Genomic DNA, 21,388 nt, shown 5'->3' with positions numbered 1-21,388 from the left:
CACTACTACCACCACCACAATGCAATGGTCTCTCTCCCTCCTTCCTTGGCTTCCTTCAATAATCAGCTCAAATCTCAATTTCTTACAGGCATGCATTCTCAGTCTCCCCCCCTTCTCTAGTCCCTTCCCTCTGATATTACGTTCCATTTTTATTACATATATATATGTATATATACAAATATAAATATATTATATACATAGCTATTTGACAATTTCCCTTAAAATGCTGTTTTATTGAAAGTAAGGACCATTTTCTTTGTTTATTTTGGTTTTGGTAGTGTTGTCTTTCTTTGTATACTCAATATTTAATATGAGACCTGGCTTATAGTTAAGCATTTAATAAATATATTCATCAAATAAATATATTCATTGAATAAATGACTTGACCAGGGTGACAAAGACCTTATGTGCCAGAAGGAAGACTTGAAGCTAGGTGTCCTTGAAATTTGAAGCCAACTGCTTCCCTGACACATGAAAAGATATCTCAAGTAGAAAAGCTTTTTTTCTAGCCTTTACACACCTGCAGAGGAATTGTTTGCTATTCTGTGAGGCTTGAGTGGAGAAAATCAGGCTAATTATCAATACCCAGAACTCATTCAGAATGGAAATATGGTATTAGATAATAATCAATTTGATAATACTGGTATGCTGCTTCACTGGCTACATGGAAACAAAATTGTCTTATTATTAACAATCCATGAAGCTATTATATAAATGTCCTTAAAAATGTTTTGTAATATTTTGCTCAAAATAATCTTGAAAGATAGCAGTGACCCTGTAAGCAATAGGTCATAAGGGAAGAGAGAACCTACTAGATGGTTTTAACAAGAGTAGAAGGGCCAATAAAGACCTTAAAGTTGGGTGAAATGGATTTATACTGCATTTGGGAGAACATTTTAGTTGCAAAATCACAAGAACGATCGAAGGAATAATCATTCATTTTACCATTCATTCATACACTATTCATTTATTTATTAAACAAACTTTTGGTCAATACTTGTTATACGCAGTAAGGTTTTCAGAAATATGGATAAAAAGAAGAATGAGAAACAGAGCCTACACATATGAAGCTTATGGAGAACTTCCATCACAAATCAAATTCTCCTAACCGGTTAAAATGCAGCCAGTTGAGGTGAGACTGGACAGCTACTTTCTTCATGACTGTGACTTACTTAAATATGGAATCAGGTATGGGGCAGACATGGAGAGATATGTACTATTCATTTAGCATCTGCCCAGCATCTGGCTTGTGGGAGCAATCACATACATCATAGATAAAGTTAAATACAGCTATCTAGTTAATTGAAAGTCCTCACCACTTTCTGCATCTGGCTTCAAGCAAAGCCTTACCTGTTCAGTAAATGGGTGGAGAATAGTTCTGGATGTTTCAGAGACAAGGAAAAGGTGAAACATTAATTAGCATCTTTAAATTCAGGTACATAATGAGTGATACTTTTTAACCAACAGGAAATAGTGGGTGATAGTCAAGGGTATTGGCATGTGCCTAACATTGCTTCCCTTTCATACAACTGTAAATGTAAATGTGGAAAAGACCTCAGAGGCCATCTAGTCACTTTACATCAGAGTAAACAAAGGTCCAAAAAAATTAATGGCTTTCCCAAGGTCTCACCAGTGATAAGAGTCAGAGGAGGAGATAGAAACTGAAATCTTTTGACTATAGGAATACCGCTTTTCGTATTTCATCTCACATTTCTTTGGAAGGTATTTATTGGACTAGTTTATTCCATGTTCAAAAAATAATTATGTTAGAAGGACATCATCATCGTCATTATCCTCATCATGGCATTTATGGAGCACTTTAAGGTTTGCAAAGCAGTTTATATGTTTTCATTTGATCCCCCTAACAACTCCACGAGATATGTATATAACAAGGCAAGATTTATGCCTACTTTATAGATGTGGAAATAGAGGCTAAGAGAGGTAAGTTGGCCTTCCCAATGTCACATTGGTAATAAGTATCAGAGAGGTATTTGTACCCAGGTCCTTTGACTATGGAGTCATATCTCATAATATTTCTATTGAGGATAAGATTATTTTACTTGAGTATATTCCATATATAAAAAGCAAGGTGGTCGGGTTGACTAGATATTGCTGGGTTCTCAACCAATCAGTTCCTGGAAGAAAAAAAATGTGCCACCCCCATCCCTAGTCTTGAAAAATTAAGCTATTTGGCAATCATTCTCCTTGAATTTGAGACACTTAATCCTTGTGGAATCCTGATTAGGCTCTGAGTAATGTACTCTTCAGATTCAACCATATGGGACAATGAAAGGTTAGTAGGTGTCTTTCCTGGTATAACAAAAATGCATTCTATGGGCAGAATATTTATTTTCAAGAAGTATTGTAACACATCCTTCCTGAGAGTTCTTGGAGACCCTTAGCCTTTTTTTCCCCATCTTCCCATTTTACTCTACAGAGAGGATCAAATTTAAAGGTCACTTAAAGGTAGATGGGAATGTCAGGTTTCTATCAACTTTGTTGTGATATCAAATGAGGAAAAATCTGTGCTTTGTTACTGAAATTCTCTTTGGAGGTTGTCTGTCTTTGTGTGTGTGTTATTTAGGTGTTTACCAGCAAATATTGAATGTAGATACCAAAATACTAGCCTGTCAAAAATAGAATTTATGTAATCCTTATGCAAAAATCTAATTTAACTTTAGAATAATAATGAAAGGGGGTGTACTTTGAAAGGATTTGATTTAGAGGAATATAGGAAAGTATAAGCACTTAGATTGTTAACAAGAAGGGAAACTGACATTGCTCTGTAGAAGATACCCGGATGTAACTTCAGTTCCAAAATCATGAAGGCATTTAAATAATGAGGCTTATGGGTTTGGACACTGAAAAGTAAAGGAGAAGAGGGCTCATTGTTTGTTTTATTTTGTTGTTTTGTTTTTTTATTTGAGAAATAGGAAGAACAATTCAGATCAGTGTATTTTAATTGTCTTAGACTATTAGTCAATATCGATTCTCTAAATTCATTTAGCTCTAATAATCTTCAAGGCATGGAATAAATTCTCTTGAGTCATTGCTTTGTAATGTAGTCTTTTAATATATTCATAGTCTCTAGAATCATTTCTCTCTGACCGCTGCATGATTTAGTTTCATAATAAAATGAATGCTGTTTAATTCCTTCATAATTTTTTAATCCTAATCTTTATATCAAATTTTGCTGGTAATTATTTTCCATTTTAAAAGTCCTCTGTCTTTGCCCTCCATATATTTCTTCCCTTCTTTTACAGTGATTCTACATCTTTGAACTATATTTAAAAATTTATCCTTATAATTATATTTGGACAAATTGCTTTTTCTGAGTCTCTTAATAGTTCCTTAATTAACACTTTTAATAATACTTGACACAAAGCACTTTATATACATTATCTCATATTATTCTCACAGTAACCAACAGACTGAGGGATTATTATCCCCATTTTACAGATAAGGAAACTAAATATAGAAAGTTTAAGCAAACTGTTTAGGGCCATACAGGCTGATTTCTGAACTAGTATTAAAGGCCAAGTATTCCTGACTCCAGATGCCAATTATTTATCCAGTAAACCATAGTAGAGACACTCCTCTAACTTATTATGGGGTATTATTTCCTTAGCAAATGTCATATTTTTTTTTCCTTTGAGGCAAACAGAAGTTAAGTGATTTGTCTAAGGTCACACAGCTGGTAAGTGTCTGAGGCTATATTTGAACTACGGTCTTTCTGAATCTTGGCCCAGCAATCTATCCACTATGCTACCTAGCTGTCTCTGTCATGTTTTCTTACCTAATTTTGTCTATAGTTTTGAAATTTTACAAGTCAACTTTAAAAAGTTGGATAATTTGCAGAGTGATGCCATAGAATGGTTTAAATGTTAACTGTGTGGTATGTCTGAATTAAATCTCATCAGGAGGTCAACAGTTCAAATTAATAAGTGAAGTTGCTAGGAGAAAGGATGGAGGTTATCTTCAGGCAGCAGGACAATTATCAAAGTAAGGAGGACCCAAACTGGAGAGACATCATGGAGTAAAACCTCTTAAAAGATTCATAAAGAGGTATTAATCCAAATATAATTCAGTAACAGGATAGTTTTTAAAGATAGAAGATGTAGGATCACTATTTTTAAAGGAAGAAATAAATAGATGGAGGGTAGAGAGGGAGGACTTTTTAAATGTAAAATAATGACCATCAAATTTTGATATAAATATCAATTTAAAAACCACAGACTTCATTCCTGCCTCTGATACTTACTACTTGTTTAACTATGGGCAAGTCACCTCATCTATATGCCTCAGTTTATTCATCTGTGAAATGGGAATAACAAGAGTACCTTTAATTCTTGAGGCTCAAAGGAAATCATGTATTTAAAGCAGTTTGAAGACTTTGCTAAACACCATGTAAATGGCAGGTGTTCATTCAACCAGATGTGACTTTTGGTAGGAAATACTCTGTGGCGAATATTTTTAACACAGATCCAAAATTGTAATAGATATTAGGAAATGGAGGATATTGAAGAGGAAGAATGGTTTTTTGGCTCTCATTCTACCTTAAGAAAATTCACCTTTATATCTGACTATCCATCTATATGTTATACTTCTGTGTCTGACTTAAGACTGATTTATCCTACATTTCATATCTAGAAATCTGGATTAGGTGCTCCTATGAATAGGTTAAAAATCGATAGATATTGAAATGTCACGAGGAAAGAGAAAAAGTAAAAACAAAGAAGGAAAAAAATAGTAAAGAAAAATAATGAGCCATTTAATAGTTAGGATCCAAATTCATCCCCAACTCATTTGCCCTTTATTCTTCATTTCAGTGAGTTACATTATCATTGGTTTTCACCAAAGTTGTGCATGCACTTTGAAATGTTCACAAAAGGTCCACAATACAGAGTTTCATAATCGGGATAGGTCCTTATATCCAGGATCCCAGGGTGACTAACAGATTCTGGAGATGTTCATTCAACAAGATGAAATAGTCTTATAACAGTTTCAACTACAAAGCTTCAGAGACATGTAATAGACTAGCTTCAGTTACCACAAAACTCACAAAGAATAATTCATCAAAGAATATCTCTCTTATGCAAAATATACATTTTAAGATATAATTTGATTACATATTTCACTATTTACTGATGTTGCTCCATGATTATTGTAATAAAAAAATATTCTCACTTGCCAGAATTTTATTTTTTCGTATATTTATATTCTTGAGGTAACAATGAAAAAGACTTATACTATGAACAAAGTTAGTGACATTATTTCCAGCCATAACAGTTGTTTTTTCAAATAAATGAAAAAGAAAATTGGCATGTTTTCATAGACACTAGAAATTATAAAATATTAACAAATATAATCATGTCAATGGCTTCTAACAAAATGATAGGGGCATTTTTAAGAACTAATATTTTACCAAAAAATATAGTAAGTGTGTGAGAAATTAAGACAGACATACATTAAATTAACATCACTGCATGTGTCTTTGATTCACAGCACAACCTACTGGGTGGGGAGAGGCCCATAAGGAAATACATAGAGGCTTGGGCCTTTGCAAGTGGCCAAAGAGGCCATCAATGACCACAAATTCAGCTACTCTTGAAGTGAGATGACCAAAGCTGATACCCCATGCACAATGTGTGTTTCTTTTTTTTTTAATTTATTTACAGTGGGTTCATCAACACTGGTTAGTCCACTGGCAGCCCTCTTACATTGGGAGCACCAAGTTCAGTCCATGGTCCTTTAGTCATCTTTAAATCCAAGTGAAGATTCAGGGACCTCTTCAAGGCATGGCATGCTTACCAGGACACATTCAGCAGCAGCGGTAGTCTCTTTCCAGTATAGTCCTTGGTATGGCTAAATTCCATTGTCCCTTGTCAGCAGTCAAAAATCCATGAAAAAGTCTGGGCAACACTGTAGTTAATAACAGCAGCACCAGACAGTGTATTAATTCCTTTGCTAGAAAGTTGTTGATACTTATATCTGTTTACAGGTGACATGAGCAAGATTCATCAATGTACATCTCTAAATATCAGAAATGTATGTTTAGATAAATACACTTTTGTACAGGGATTCTGGCATGCAGTTCATGCTCTAAGGCTCATACATATCAATTTAATTAATACATGTTACATGGTCAACAAGAAAAGTGGTCATTGTGTTCCTAACAAAAATAAACATATGAGAAGCAGGTATTATTCAACAGTGCCAGGGATATTGTGTGCCTCAGAAGGAATTATTTACCCCTCTTTTTTGCATTGCCAACCCCCCCCATCATCCTTAAACACCAGATCTGATACTGCTATTTCATTCATAGTAATTGGTAAACAGACTATTCCTCACAGACTAAATATGACTCCTCAGAGGCTTTGTTGGAGTGTAGTGATGAGGGTTGGTTGCTAGGTAGTAGAACTGACATTCCAGCTGGCAACCGAGTGCAAATAGTTCAAAAAAAAAAAACCTCTACTTAAACCCTGCTTATCAAAACCAATCATAGTGCATGGTAGGTCGTCTAAAGGACATTATTAACTTGCATATGAAGAATGGTGGCTGGACTGAATAGGGGGAAAGGAGAAAACCTGGGACTAAAAGATGGAAGCCTTTTTTCCCCCTAAGGCATCTCTGTGCTTCATGGAGATGGATGAAGTTTACAGTTAAGACAGGTAGTTAGACAGACAGACAGAAACAACATACAGGACACAAAGCACCTGCAAAAAACACTGCCTGAAATTCTTATGGACCCACTAGGTCACAGATTTAAGGCTGGTCAAAGAAATTCCTTTAAAAGACCTCTGCCCTTCTACATTTGCACCCACCCCCATTCCATCCCCTAAAAAAAGGATCAGAAGTCCTTTGGGTTGTGACTTGGCCCTAGGCCTCTTTAGAAAATGTTGAAGGGTAAAAAAATGACTATCATACCAAGTAGCCTTTCCTGGCTATAAAAAAGAAAAAAACAACCAAAAAATGCAAGCCTGGCTGGCATTTACCTTTCTCTCATGTTTTGTGCCTTCCCCAAGTCATTAAGTTAGAGATCTGGTCTCTGCTTGCGTGTAACCAGTAATGACAACCTCTTTGCAGTTATCTGTGTGCAAATAACCAGACATTCAGAACTCCATTACAGCATTTTAAAAGATAAAAAGCAATTTAAAAAAATAAACCATTTAAAATATATTTTTCTTTTAAAGGATTAGAAAAAGAAAAGAGAAACCCTTCCCTCCTCCCTTGCCCTTCATTTCCCTCCTCCCTCCCCCACCCCATAATTATACATGCGAACCATTGCCCATTGCTTTTGCATCAGCAGGATGGTTCAATGTGGAAGAAACAAAAAACAAAAACAAAAAAACAAAAAGCATCCAGAGCCATCCAGGATTTTCATTTACTGTAACACTGCTTTCAGGTGATGGAGACAGGATGGTCCATGCAAATGATTTGACCAAAGTCATGTTGGTAATTTGTGCAATCAAGACAGTGTTCCAGACATCTTCAGAATGAATTAGAGCATCACAAGAAATGAAGGTAGGTCCAATGGAGTGGTAGTCATTTGGAAGCACATTGGTTTAAATAGATCTCCCTGAAAATATGCTTATTTTATTGAATATACTGGCCAATATCTGACACTATCTGTCTCTTTATTGCCAGAAAACAATTGCCAGAAATCTAGTGCAGAGGAAGAAGAGAAGCACTACTTTAGATAATCTGTAGAGTCAAGCTGAGACTCATTAGCTACCCAAGTGGCATTTCTGACTTCTGATAATAGTAGTATCATGCAGGATTTCTATTGTATTAATGGAGCCTACAGCAATGCTACATTTAATTATTTCCATTATGTGGTAAACAGTACTTGAATTGATGCAATTTAGCCTCCTGGTGCAGTTTGGTTTACAAGATGGATGGGATGGGAGATCGAGACCGTCTCAGAGGACAAGGTGAGCTGTAGGGTGATGTAACTGGAGAGAGTCTCAGAGCATTGCCTGCCAAGCCCGCTATGTTGTTTAAACTTCTGGATTTTTCATATCCTTTTATGAAAGAATGCACAGACATCAGTTGAATTCAACCAGAAAATAGACACAGACAAACAATACAGAACAGGGTAATCAAAAATGCTATTTTGAGCTCCAAGAAGACTTGTTTACAAAGAACTCCATATTGAGACAATTTGTAACTCGAAAAAAAGTGAAGTTCCCTCTAGCTGCCACTCAAATGCAATTAACTCAAGCCATCCCAAGTGTACTGAAAATGTAGTCCTAAAGTGATCTTTCCTCAGACCATCTCTAGTATTGATTAAACTTTGGTGCATGGGTCATTCAAAGTTCTCATAAGAATATGCAAACGTAATTTTTGAAAAGCTATACACTTGGTCAAAATGCTGGACACTTTAAGTACATTTTCTAGGGAAAGAAATGCAGAAAAACAATGGACTATTTCTAGACTCATGTCATACTTCACTCATTCACTTAACATAGTTGTTTGTTTATGCACTAACCTCCACGGCAAGATTATAAAGAAAATGTAAACAGGAAATTGAGAACACTTAACCCAAGTATTTAAACTTCAAGTGTCAGAAATTAGAAAGGATGATGTACTTTGAATGTTAAATAATGGCATTCAATGTCATTATCCAGGGAACATAAAGAAAATGTTTGCACATACTTCCTCCCTCAATAAAAAAAGAATATGTTAAACCAGACTGTTGTATCTAATGTAATAAAGCCTGCATTTGCTGGTATACTGTCTACAAATTAGCCCCAAGTTTATAAGGAATCTAATTGAGATCTAATATGTTTGTTTTTCCCCTTAATATTATTCTCCTCTGCCTCAGAAAACAATTTTTAATTTCTATTCAAGTATAGAGAGTTTGTGCAGTAAATGGGTTCATTTTCATTGTCTATGGCCCTGCAGTATATTTCACCAGCCAACTGATAAAGTCTTCTTGCCCGTCAAAAGTGACTTTTGTCAACATGCATCCACTTCAGGGAGATAAAGAGGCATTGCAGAGAGTGGGAAGAGATAAGCAGATTGCAGATGTGGAGGACAGGATTTTCTTTAAGTCAGAGGATGGCTCCTTGATGTCAAGGACGTTCTCTCTCTCTCTCTCTCTCTCTCTCTCTCTCTCTCTCTCTCTCTCTCTCTCTCTCTCTCTCCAACTAACCACATGGCTCAAGTTTGCCAGTGGAAGTATTTAGTCTAACTGCCTCTATTTAAGAAAAAAGTGCTGATACAGAAGGAAGATGGAATTCCCTAGTGGATACTTAAAGGTACAGCCTGGGAAATGCTGTAGGGAGTTTGCCATTTGTAGAATTCTACAAACTTCTCCATCAATCCACTATGCAGATATCAAATATCCCATGATTCATTCTGGGATCCTTAGACTCTTGGAAGGTGTCATCTTTGATAATGTCTGCTATACTTAAGTCAAACCATTGGGACTTACTTAAGTCAAACTAAGGACCTCATTCAAGGCAAAAGCCACTGCTAAGGGAAGAACTATCTATAATCATTGCTAATAGCAAAATAATAATGAATAACAATTTGAGCTACTGCTTAGCATAGTAGACAGGAGACTGGCCTACCACCATATTAGCTGTATGATGATGACAAATAAGTTAACCTCTTGATGTCCCCCAAGCAATTCTAAATTACAGATGAACTGTTGATCTGCATCAGTGGAGGTAGGTTCCACACTTGAATTTAAATATGGTGAAATCACAGGTCCAATACTGTGCCTTCCAAAATGAAAATTACATTTTAAGTCACTTTAGAATTTTCAAATTCATCAACTTGTGGTAAGGAACACAATAAATAATTCTGCTGAAAAGGCTGGATCCCAGCTGGTCTACATTAAACACTGGCGGGGACTTGGCTTTCGGTTCTGCTTATAGATGACCAAGTGGTAGATTTTCTTCAAAAATAACAGAAGGATAACAGTGAGCTCACTTTTAACCATCAACACTCCATCTGAGTTACTGAAAGGCTGATATATGGTGTCCTCCTCTTCCTAACACTTAGAGCTGCTCATAAGTGGAATGGACTAACTTGTAAGAGAAGGGGTTTCCTCTCATTGAAGGTTTTCAAACAGAAACTGGATGAGTCCCCATAGGAGAGGTTCCTAACCATTCTGCATGTCATTGAAACTTCTGACAGAGAGGTGAAACTCAGGCAGCCCTTCACAGAAAAAAATATATGTGTGTATATATATATATGTGTGTGTGTGTGTATATATGTGTGTGTGCGTGTATATATATATATATGTATATATATATATATACATATATATATATATATTTATATATATTTGAATGAATAGAATAAAACATGGAGAATTAAAAAGGAATCCAACCATGAAATACTGGTGTCAAAATGCTTTTTTTTTTTAAAAAAAGCTAACAGACCCCATGAGTTTAACCAAAAGTCCTACTGAGATTCTCTCTAACTTTGAAAGTCTCTGGTTTTGTGATTCTTTTTTTTTTCTTAATCCTTTAAGAATTTCATTAGAAGTATAACACAATAGGTGTAGTTCTTGATTTCCATATCTGTGTATGGTACGTGCATTTTCCTTCATGTTAACCTTCTCTGCCTCAGAAATTAGTCTTTGTTCTTTATTAAAAACAGGGAGTTTGTGGACTGAAGGGCTCCTAATCGTCATTCTTATAACTTCAGGATATTTCAATAAAACCTGAAATAGCCTTCTTATCTCCCAAGGTGAATTTATAGTATTAAACAGGCAAATATGCTGGAAAGCTGTATAAATCATGACTTTGTAAATTTACAACGTTTTTGTTTCATACAATGTTACATAAAACTCCATATTCTATCCTCATGATAATGTGGGGACTATCCTAGGAATTGAACAGTTTTACTGAGGTGAACTTATCTGTATTATGCTAAGTACTGATGTGCTATTCTTAATTATAATTATTCCTCTCTAATGGGATTATAAACAAAAGAGTTATAATTTCATTTGGTAAACAATTTCATTTGAATTAATTTCATTATTATTTACTCAAGGTTTTCAATCATATTTAGAAGCAAATATTTAATTAAGAAATTTATGTTTTCCACAATGCATCTGAACCACATATGTTTCATTTCATTTCAATAGGCTTTATTTTGGATAAGAAACTTTAATAAGCCATTTTGCCTACAAGAAATTTTTAATCTAATTCCCAGAGAAAATTATGTTTCTGAACATATGCAATAACAGACCTGAGGTGAACTGGGAGTCTGTAAGATTCAGAAATTCCACCTTCCACCTAAATCTTGGCTTGAATATTTAGAACTCTTAATGGCATTTGTTTAATCAAGTCAAATTTTAGAAAACTGTTACTCACTACATAGAAATATCCCTTTATATAATATTTCTTCCTTAAAACCTCTGTATAAATATCCACATATATTTAGTGATAGGGAGGACTTCATTATTAAAGAGAGCCTGAGGTGACTCCGTGTGTTTGCATTTTTGCGCATATGCAAAAAGTTCACATTTTTCCACTTCAGGGTTTCTTAAAATGGGGTATACTTATGTTACTACTTGGAATGATATAAAAAAGAACATGTAAATATGTAATGATGAGGCTTTTCATTCAAAATGGGGGAGAGAGCTAGGTTTGTGTTTGTTAAAGGTCAAACAATAGAAACCAATTTGAAATGTGAGAGAAAAAATGGAGGAGGAAATGACTAAATAAAACAACCAACAAAAAAACACATAAATGGAAAGAAGAGAAAGGAAGGAAGAGAGGGAGGGAGGGAGGAAAAAAAGGAGGGAGGAAGGGAGGGAAGGAAGGAAGGAAGGAAGGAAGGAAAGAGGGAAAGAAAGAGGGAAGGAGGAAAAGAAAGGGAGGGAGCAAAGGAGAAAAGAAAGAAGAGAAGGAGGGAGGGAAGGGAGGACAAAAGGAAGAAGAAGGAAGGAAGGAAAGTATAGAATAAAGAAGGAGGAAGATGGAAAAGGGTAAAGGAGGGAAGGAGAAAAGGGGAAGGAGGGAGGAAAGAAAGGACCCATATCAAGATGGGGAGAGGATCAAACACTGAAGAGTTTAAGAGAAGAAAGTAGATGTTACTAGACTTAGAGGGCAAGTTAATCTAAAGTTAAATATAAATTTTAAAAGAATAATAAGCTCATAGGTTCAGAGCTAGAGGGGCTTTAGAGGTCATGAATTCCAACCCCACTCAGAAAAATGAGGCCATGATAGGTTCAGTGACTTGTCTAAGGTAACATAGGTAGTCATGTGGTAGAATCAGAATTTGAATCCAGGACCCTCTACCACTGGATTTATTATACTTTCTATTATTCCATGGATAGGAAACATCAATTAAGGTGATAAGAAAAGATGGAGGTCACATTTCCAAATAATACTTTCACTTAGGAAGGGAAATATAATTCAGGGAGAAAATATGGGCACAGAATTGCCACATGTATGGAATCCATCCTTCAATATCTTATGCATGCAGCTTTGTACTTTAAAAATGAATAATAATAATTGCATTGGCAAAACGTTTTTAGATTTGCAAAATACCCAATCTACTATTTCATTTTATGATTTGAAAATTTTAAATATTCTAGTATAAGAAAGAAAACATAGAATGAGATGTTTTTACATGTAAACTTTGGTATATGTATTAAAAGTAGGTATTTGAGAAATATCAACAAAGACAGACAGAGACAGAGTAAGAAAGTTTGAGCAGATTGAGCAGACAGAGAGAGAGGCAGAGAGACAGAGGTTCAGAGAGATTGAGAGACGGAGATATAGGGACAGAGAGATAGAAGGAGACAGAGAGAAACTGAGCAGAGACAGACAGACAGGAAGAGATGAAGACAGAGACAAAATGACAGGCAGAGAAAAACAGAGACTGAGAGAAAGAAAAAGGAGAAAACCTCCTAAATCTATATTATTCTAGGACTGAAATTCAATTAAAAATATCACAATTTAAGTATTTTATATATATAATGTCTCAAAATTCTTACAAGAGATAAATCATATTGCTTAAATGTTAAATAGCAACATAGTAAGAGGTTACTAGAATAATTATAAAATGTATTTCACATCACATTATAACACAGAAATATAGAAAGGAGATCTGGTGGGAGGGAGACAAAATAAAACAAAAACACATCCTGCATTCCAGAAATTAAAGAAAGCCTCTCTTCTTCAAAATAAGACTCTAGAGTAAAAAGATAAAGAGAAAGGCCAAGACTGGGCAACTAGAAGCAATAGATAGAAGAATATAGACTGTGTAATGAGAAATTAAAAAAGAATGGGCAAGGAGGGAGTATGAAGGATAATCTGGAGCAAGTCTTTAGAGAAATAAAGAATATATGTAATATATATGTTATATATATATATATATGTACATATACACATATATAAATATATATATGGGTACCTGAAATGACTATATAGATGTAATTATTTTAAAGGACAATGACATTGTACAGTTTTTGTCATAGAGAAATCAATGTTGAATAATCTATTGCAAGATACCATTATAGTTTTATTTCCTATTCTTTTAATGAGCTATCACAGAAAAAATGTTCCACCTATAAGCAGATTTTTTCTGTTAAAAATGAAACATGTCAAAATGCATATACATGCATGCATATGTTTAAGGTACACATGTACATGTATACACATTGATACAGATGCACAAATAGAAGAATTAAAATTGAAACTGTAATAGTATGGAGTAAACAATGTGTAGACCAAGATTTTGGCAAAAATAGAGTAGAAATGCTGATCTGTATTTGCAGACTCAAAGACATATTTTAAAAGAAAAAAGGGACAATTATACTGATATTTAGAAGACTCAGACACTTCTAAAAAATAGTCATAAGCAGAGGCAGAGCTAAGTCGTAGTTGAAAGAAATGTGAGATGGAGTTGAATTAAACTATTCGTATAGTCTCCCTCTCTTACAGAAATGTCTGTTAAAAGGGAAATTTAAATTCTTGTTGTTGTTGCTTTAATTTTGAAATAGCAGGAGAAATTGTATAGATTCATGGATGATAATGTCTGATGATGTCTAAAGGATATTTTCAAGAATAGTCACTAGTTGATAAGGAAATAGGAACATTTGCTACTGTTTCTCTTGAGATCATTGTATTTCATAAAGGCCTAGAGTCACCCTTCAAGTGATTATATATATTAGTCAAAGTAGTCTTTACCTTATTATGTAAAACTTGTGATTCTCATGTAAACCAGCGGCAGAAGCTGCACAAATTGATTGGAACCTACTCATCTGATTCTTTGAAAATGTTCAGTACTTTTAAAAAATGCTCAATATCCATCAATTATCGCTTAAAGGTACACTACATTAAATTAAATAGACATTAAATCTGAGTTACTACCAGTGACTTGTTATGAAAAAATTCCAGTAAATTTTTAAGACTTCCGAAGTGATCACAATAAAGAAATGATGAGTGATTAAATTTTTCAAAAAAGTTTTAATTTCAGGGGTGTGCTGAAGCTGGCTTGTACCAGCTCAGAGAGCTGTTTGTTAAATGCCTTATATGAGAATTTACACCTCCAAAATCAACTAATCCTACAAATTAAACTTCAGCTATTTCTTCATTTATTCCTCAACTTAAAAAAGTGATGGAGAAATGTTAATAATAATGCAGATTGAACTTAAAAGTGTGTCATCCTTTTTGTATCTTGTTGCTTTTCCTAGAATGCCAGTTGTTAACCATTTACCAGCACACCCCTGCATTATAACTCTGCGCGTATGAGAGAGGATTAAAGAAACAAACAAAAAATGAAAGAAGTCTGAAAAGGAAAAGAGTGGAATGACTGTCAAATGCAATACCAAGCAGGCTTTGCCAAAAAAAAAAAAAAAAACAATGTTTTTGGCAAGGAAAAAACAATGGAGATGGACAAAGGGGGGAAAAAGTACATTGAACTAGATGCAATCTCTCCTCAAAAGCAATCCATTTGCATTTTATTTCTTTTTTCAGCATTTAACTGGTGAACGACCCTCCAGAAGCTGATAAAATTCATTCCTACCTTTCCTGATCCCTCCATCAGTCGCACACGTGTAATCACCTGTGGTCAGTAGGAAACAGGCTCCCCCTCTTCTGTTTTTGTCTCTGGTACTAGAGCGTCTCATTGGAAGCCTTTCAGGGGGTGACAATGGCTGCTCACTTCCTGCACTGTCTTCACCTGATAACACTGGTCAAAGCATCATGCCCATTTACAGACAGTAATGAATGAAGAAATGACACAGCACATAGAGGTTTACACTGATTGCCAGATATTCCAGTCACTCAATACAAAACACAGTAATCAACTCATGATACAAAAAGGAAATGAATTTTCATCTCTAGTCACAATCATCTAAATAGGGCAAAAAGTAAACATCATTAAAGTGGGAGAGGGAGAGAATCCTCCTGGGACATCTCTGCTCCCTTTGGAAGTTTTGTCTAACAGGAAATAGATTTCAGGGAATAGACTATCATCATGCTGATAATCTTATTTTTGACATGTTGCCCAGTGGTCATGTCTATTGTGTAAAGGAAAATGATATTAATGTAAACGAGAATATATTAGAAAGGATTGCCTGTTTAGGGAAGGGATGTAATATAAATATTCAGCTAGGGCTCTGCTGACACTTTGTTTGCTACAGGTAGTTTTTCACAATGTTTCACTGAGCAGAAAACCAGATGCTCATTTCTAAAGCTCTAAAACAGAGCTATCCAAGAAAATCAACAGGAAAAGATCAGCTTCTCGAAGTGTCCTCGAAGTATAGATTTGTTAGTTTCTATCAAATTCTCAAGGACTCTTAGATTTTGCCAGCATGCACACAAGCTTACTAGCTCTGTTTTCATGAGTATATGGCTTCTTTTAGATTCCCTTTCATGGAAATACATTGGATGTATTTCCTGAGAACTTTCCTATAACAACTATCATTTGAACTACAAGCCACAATTCTCACCAGCATTTTGAGTAGGCTTGTTTTCAGACATCTATTTAGAAAGAAATGTTCAGGGCAACTGAGATTCAGTCAATCAAATCTTCAACCAGCTGCTCATTACCAAGATAAATCTATATACATACATACCTACATACACACACGTGTGCACATGCACACGTGTGTGTATGTGTCCTAATTTTCTATCAGCCATATAAAAATGCCTGGGTGCTGATAAGTAAGTTCATGGACACCAAAAAGCATTTTATTTTTTTCATCATTAGCTTTATTTATTGAATTTCTGAATTAAGACTAATGGTTTATACAGGATCATCTTAAGCCACTTTTGCACAAGAAAGGGTTTTAAGTGATCTGTTTGGAAAAAATATTATAAGATTGAAAATCTTTGGTAGGTTAACATCCAAAATATTTCACTTAGGCTAAAAAAATGGATAGCTACAGATAAACCTATAGGCTACCATCTCAGTAAACTGTATTGCAACAAATTATCAATTGACTCTCAATTATCTACATCAACAGAGGGGGAATGAAAGGCAGAATGGCATAGTTCTGTGGTTCTCAAACTTTTTAGTCTCAAGACCTCTTTATACTCCTAAAAGTTATTTAGGACCCCGCCAAGAGCTTTTGTTTACTTGGGTTAAATCTATCAATATTTTAGCAATATTATAAAAATAGTTTTGAACTCACAGACTCCCTGAAAGGGTCTCAGGGACCCCCAGAGGTCCCCAGACCACACATCAAGGATGGCTGGTATAGCTGACAGATGATGTCTTAGAGTCAAGAAGACCTCATTTCAATTCTTTCTTCTAATTTAACTTCTCAATGCCCTAGGTAACAATATAAGACTTAAAGGTAGTGGTGAGTTGCCCATCTACATTGGTAGAGTGAGTTTCCACAGCCACTAGATCCTCTATGGGAATAAAACCATCAGTCTAGACCTGTCTGCCTCCCTTCCAAACAATAGAGGGGGAAAGTAGCATAGATAGTCCAGAATAATAAATCATTCGCAAATCATTTATAGCCAGCTTTGAAAGGGGAGGGAAACAGTCTAAAAAAGAAAACACTAATGATGGAATTAAAACTTGAATACAAATTTAAAAATGAATATGATGAGATGCTTGCTCTTGACTCCAGGATGATGTACATCTTAACTAGTCGTAAAATGCTACAGGATTAGAGGTCTAGAGGGCAACCTTCCATATGACTTCTTTGGGATTCAGGCCTCTACAGTGTAAGCATCCATTGCTTTTAAACGATGGCTTGGTGTAACTTTTTTTATAATGTATGCCACCGAGTGACTGAGGTAAAGCTGACACAAGAGACAAACACACCAAGCAAAATGGCATGGAGGTTAACAATGAGGAACATGGCAAGATATTCATACCATCACATCGTGCAAGAACACAAAGAAACATTGGCACAAGACCAACGAAGAGACAGGCAAAAGAAAAGGTTGGCACCATCAGCAAAAAGCATTCGCACTGAAGCAAGAAAACTGTATAGGCCAGCTATGCGCAAGTCTAGTTAGTATTAGCTTAAGAAGGCTTCAACTTTGCCTCTCTCATAAGCCTAGCACATTCAGGAACAGTAGTAAGGAGAGAGGACTGAGAACTGGGTTGTATTTGCAGAAAATGAGGCTCTTGTCTTACGCCTACAGAACAGATTGTTCTGGAAGGCTTGAGGTGGCATGCATTTGGTGTTGTGTCTTACCTGATCGATTATGGTCCAGCAATAGATTGTCTTTGCCCAGGCATGGATCTCCCTGTGTGCTATTGCAGGCCATATTCAGGTCCATCTTGCAAAAGGTAGGAGAGCTTGCCTGAGGAGCTGGAGGGATATGCTTCTTTCTCTTCCTTGGAAGTTTCTGCTTTGCCATTGCCAAAGAGTAGTACATTCCAAAATTGTTGACAATGACAGGCACGGGCATGGCTATGGTGAGCACCCCAGCCAGAGCACACAGGGCCCCCACTAACATCCCTGACCAAGTCTGTGGGTACATATCCCCATAACCCAGAGTGGTCATGGTCACCACAGCCCACCAGAACCCAATGGGGATATTTTTAAACTGTGTGTGCTCGCTAGCTGAAGGGTCATTAGGCTGAGCCCCTACTCTCTCAGCATAGTAGATCATGGTGGCAAATATCAAAACTCCAAGGGCCAGGAAGATTATCAGCAGCAAAAATTCATTAGTGCTTGCTCGAAGAGTATGTCCAAGCACCCTCAGCCCTACAAAATGGCGGGTGAGCTTAAAGATTCTCAGAATCCTGACAAATCTCACCACCCTGAGGAAGCCAAGGACATCTTTAGCAGCTTTGGATGAGAGCCCACTGAGTCCCACTTCCAGGTAGAAAGGTAGGATGGCCACAAAGTCAATGATATTCAAGAGATTTTTGATGAATTCAAGTTTATTTGGGGAAAAAACAATACGGACTAAAAATTCAAATGTAAACCACACCACACACACTCCTTCTACATACGTCAGAGCAGGATCCGTTTCAATTTCATACTGCAGAACAACTTTTGTGCCATTGATGACTGGTTCTGTCTTGTTTATAATGGTATTGAAAGCCTCATGGGTCTCCAGGCAAAAGGTTGTGATTGAAACCAGGATAAAGAATAAAGAAGCGAAAGCAATGAACTGTAAAAGAAAGAGAAAAATAAATAAATAAAGAGAGAGTGATCTCTAAGATTGAAGGCTTTGATCAGAGTCTAAGAGCAGCCATACTCATAGATAAGAAAGAATTAAATATTACTTGGACATTTCGGTTGAATTTTTACGAAAGTAAAATCAGACCCACAGGTGTAAAATTAATAAGGCCTGTAGGTGTAATGTTTTTCAAGCACTGTATTGAGCTAGCACATTTAACCAGTTTTTCTTTATATAGAAGAAATTTCTCTTATTCCTTTGTCTCTGAAAGAATATCTATGGTGATGAAAAGAAAATTCACTCCAAAAGAAAGTTTATAGGTGAGAGATACTTTAAAAGACATTTAAGATAATAGAGTGCATTAGAGCTAGGACCTTGTATTCATCCTCCCAGGAATCAGCACAAAATAGGGTCAAGTTTTTCTCCAAGAAATATAAAATGTATTTCAGAGTGGCTAAGGTTTTCTGAAATCTCAAAGCAACCTATCTGGAATCTGAATAGAGGAAAAAAAACTATGATATTATAAACTAAGTTGAGGACTTTGCTGTTATAAGCATAAGAAGAAATGCTTTTTGAAACAAAGCTATACCTAGGTAGAGACACCAGTGCTTTGGCCCAGGATAGTTAGATTTAGTAGGCACTGGTAACAGCAAAGAGCTAACTGATCTTAGCACTCAGTAAGAGTTGTTATTTAAAAATCGAGTGCTTTCTACTCCCCTGACCTGGCTGCCACAATCCAATAAAATCCATGCTATGTTCCCTTATGGATCTGGTGTCATTTGGTCTTAGTCTCCTCCTCCAAGTTGGAAAAATAAAAATTTTTTAAAAATTCATCTAGGGGCTCTCCTCCTGTTCCTTACATAAGTTACATTTTATGAAACTTGCTCCAGATGTGAAAAAATGGGAGATAAATGGAATTTAACAAAAAAAACTGAGAAAGAATAGAGTGACTATTTTTTCAAACTTCAAAATACTTTCCTAACTCCAAGATTTTAAATTAATGATTAAAGTTATCATTAAGAAACATGGTAGGGCTCATCAGGTAATATTTACAAGATCAAGTGAATCTAAGGTCTCCTTGGCCACAATATCACAATATCAAAACCCTTCCCTGTGACCCATTCTTATGAGTGATTTAGGTATGGGTCTGGGGACAATGTCTCCTTTCTACATTCCAGGAAAACAGGGATCTCTTTCCCTCCCTTCCTTCCCTACGTCTCCCTCCCACCCAGAAGAACTGCACATTTCCCATAGAGTATAAAATTGATGAGTTCTTTGTATTTATTCTATTAGTATTGAACATGACAAATGTATAAATTCCCTCCCACCCTCCAGGTTCAATGTAGGAAAGTCACCCTTGGCCGAATATATCTAATTCACAATTTATGAAAAATTATCTAACTAATCCCTTCCATCCCAAATCTTGCCATTTCTGCTTCCGCAACATCTCTCCCAACCCATCTCTTTCCTGCACTCAGACAGCCACCATCTTAATTCAGGTTCTTTTCAACTTTCACCTAGATTCGCTTAGTGGTCTTGTGATTTTGTCTCCCTGCCTCAGTCCTCTCCCAGCTTCAGTACATCCTACATGCTATTGACAAAGTGATTTTCCTAAGTGATTTTCCTAAGGGACATATTTTACTATGTCCCTTTCTCTACTCAATAGTTTCCATGGGCTCCCAACTGTCCCTAGTAAAAAGTACAAACGGTTTAGCTTATAAAGTCCTTCATGATATGGATCCACAAACTCTATGACTTAGATTAGAAACCTTAGAAAATAGAACAGTATGGTAACCTTGATGTAAATAGGAAACTAGGAAGGAGGAGAGAAGCTCCAAAGGAGAGAGAATAATGACAGATACAAATGAGAGAGAAAGAAAAATCTATCCCCATCCATGTTCATCATATATGATATAAATGTTCATATATGATATATACAAATATATGTATTTTATATGCATAAAATCTGGAAATCATTAGAAATCATCCACATAGAAATAATTGAACCTCCAGAAGCTAATGAAATAAATGAGAGAATATAGAAAAAGGAAAGGAAAAAAGAATAGGGCACAGTCTTGGAAGATACATGTGGTCACAGAGCAGGGCATAGATGTGATCCAACAAGGGAAAATGGGAATGAATGAATGAATGAATACTTTACTACCTTAAACTACAACTAATATATTTTGCATGAGGTCTGAATCACAGAAATATAAGGAATTCCAATGATAATTTGGTCTAATCCCTTCCCAATGGAACAGTTTCTTTATTCAAAGATGATTCAGTCTTTGCTTAAATACATTAGGTGATGGGTAATTTCCCACATCATGAGGGATTATCTACTATGTTTTAAGAATCCACTTATAGGGGTGGCTAGGTGATGTGGTGGATGGAGTACCAGTTCTTGAGTCTGGAGGACCTGAGTTCAAATCTCACCTCAGATACTAACTAGCTGTGTGACCCTGGACAAGGCATTTAACCCTAATTACTTAAAAAAAAGATTCTACTTATTAGATTCTTCTTCCCTTTATTGAGCTTAAGTTTGTCTCTTGCTGTAACTCTCAAACTTTGTACTTTGTGTTATCATCAGGATACAAATAGGAGGGCAGGAAATAAATTGTTGTTAAATGCTTCTAAGCTGCCTTTTATTTGTAGATACTAACATAGAAAGATTACAAATATTTAGTATACCTTTGTGCCTGCCACTGTGAAAAACATGACTGCTGGTGGGGATTATAAAGGTAATTCAGGCATTAGCTATGAGTTAGATGAAACAACCTCTGAGGGTTCCCACTTCTAAGTATTTACTCCAAGGA

The 21,388-nt window shown here is 35.8% G+C and overlaps 1 protein-coding gene across 1 annotated transcript in view; it reads right to left on the bottom strand.

Annotated features, from left to right (window-relative positions):
* Positions 1-7,524: 7,524 nt before the first annotated feature.
* Positions 7,525-21,388, bottom strand: part of KCNC2 (potassium voltage-gated channel subfamily C member 2) — a 162,597-nt gene continuing 148,733 nt past the window's right edge. The window contains exons 2-4 of the mRNA XM_036760728.1: positions 17,636-18,563; positions 15,001-15,165; positions 7,525-8,024 (exon numbers count right to left, since the gene is read on the bottom strand). Coding sequence (XP_036616623.1) covers positions 7,888-8,024; positions 15,001-15,165; positions 17,636-18,563 — 1,230 coding nt within the window. The 3' untranslated portion in view covers positions 7,525-7,887. The remainder of the gene's footprint in view (positions 8,025-15,000; positions 15,166-17,635; positions 18,564-21,388) is intronic.

This window comes from Trichosurus vulpecula, chromosome 5 (genome assembly GCF_011100635.1).
Source record: "Trichosurus vulpecula isolate mTriVul1 chromosome 5, mTriVul1.pri, whole genome shotgun sequence".
Lineage (NCBI taxonomy): Eukaryota > Metazoa > Chordata > Mammalia > Diprotodontia > Phalangeridae > Trichosurus > Trichosurus vulpecula.
Note: the sequence above shows the minus strand (reverse complement) of the source record. Positions and strands in the feature narration are given on the sequence as shown.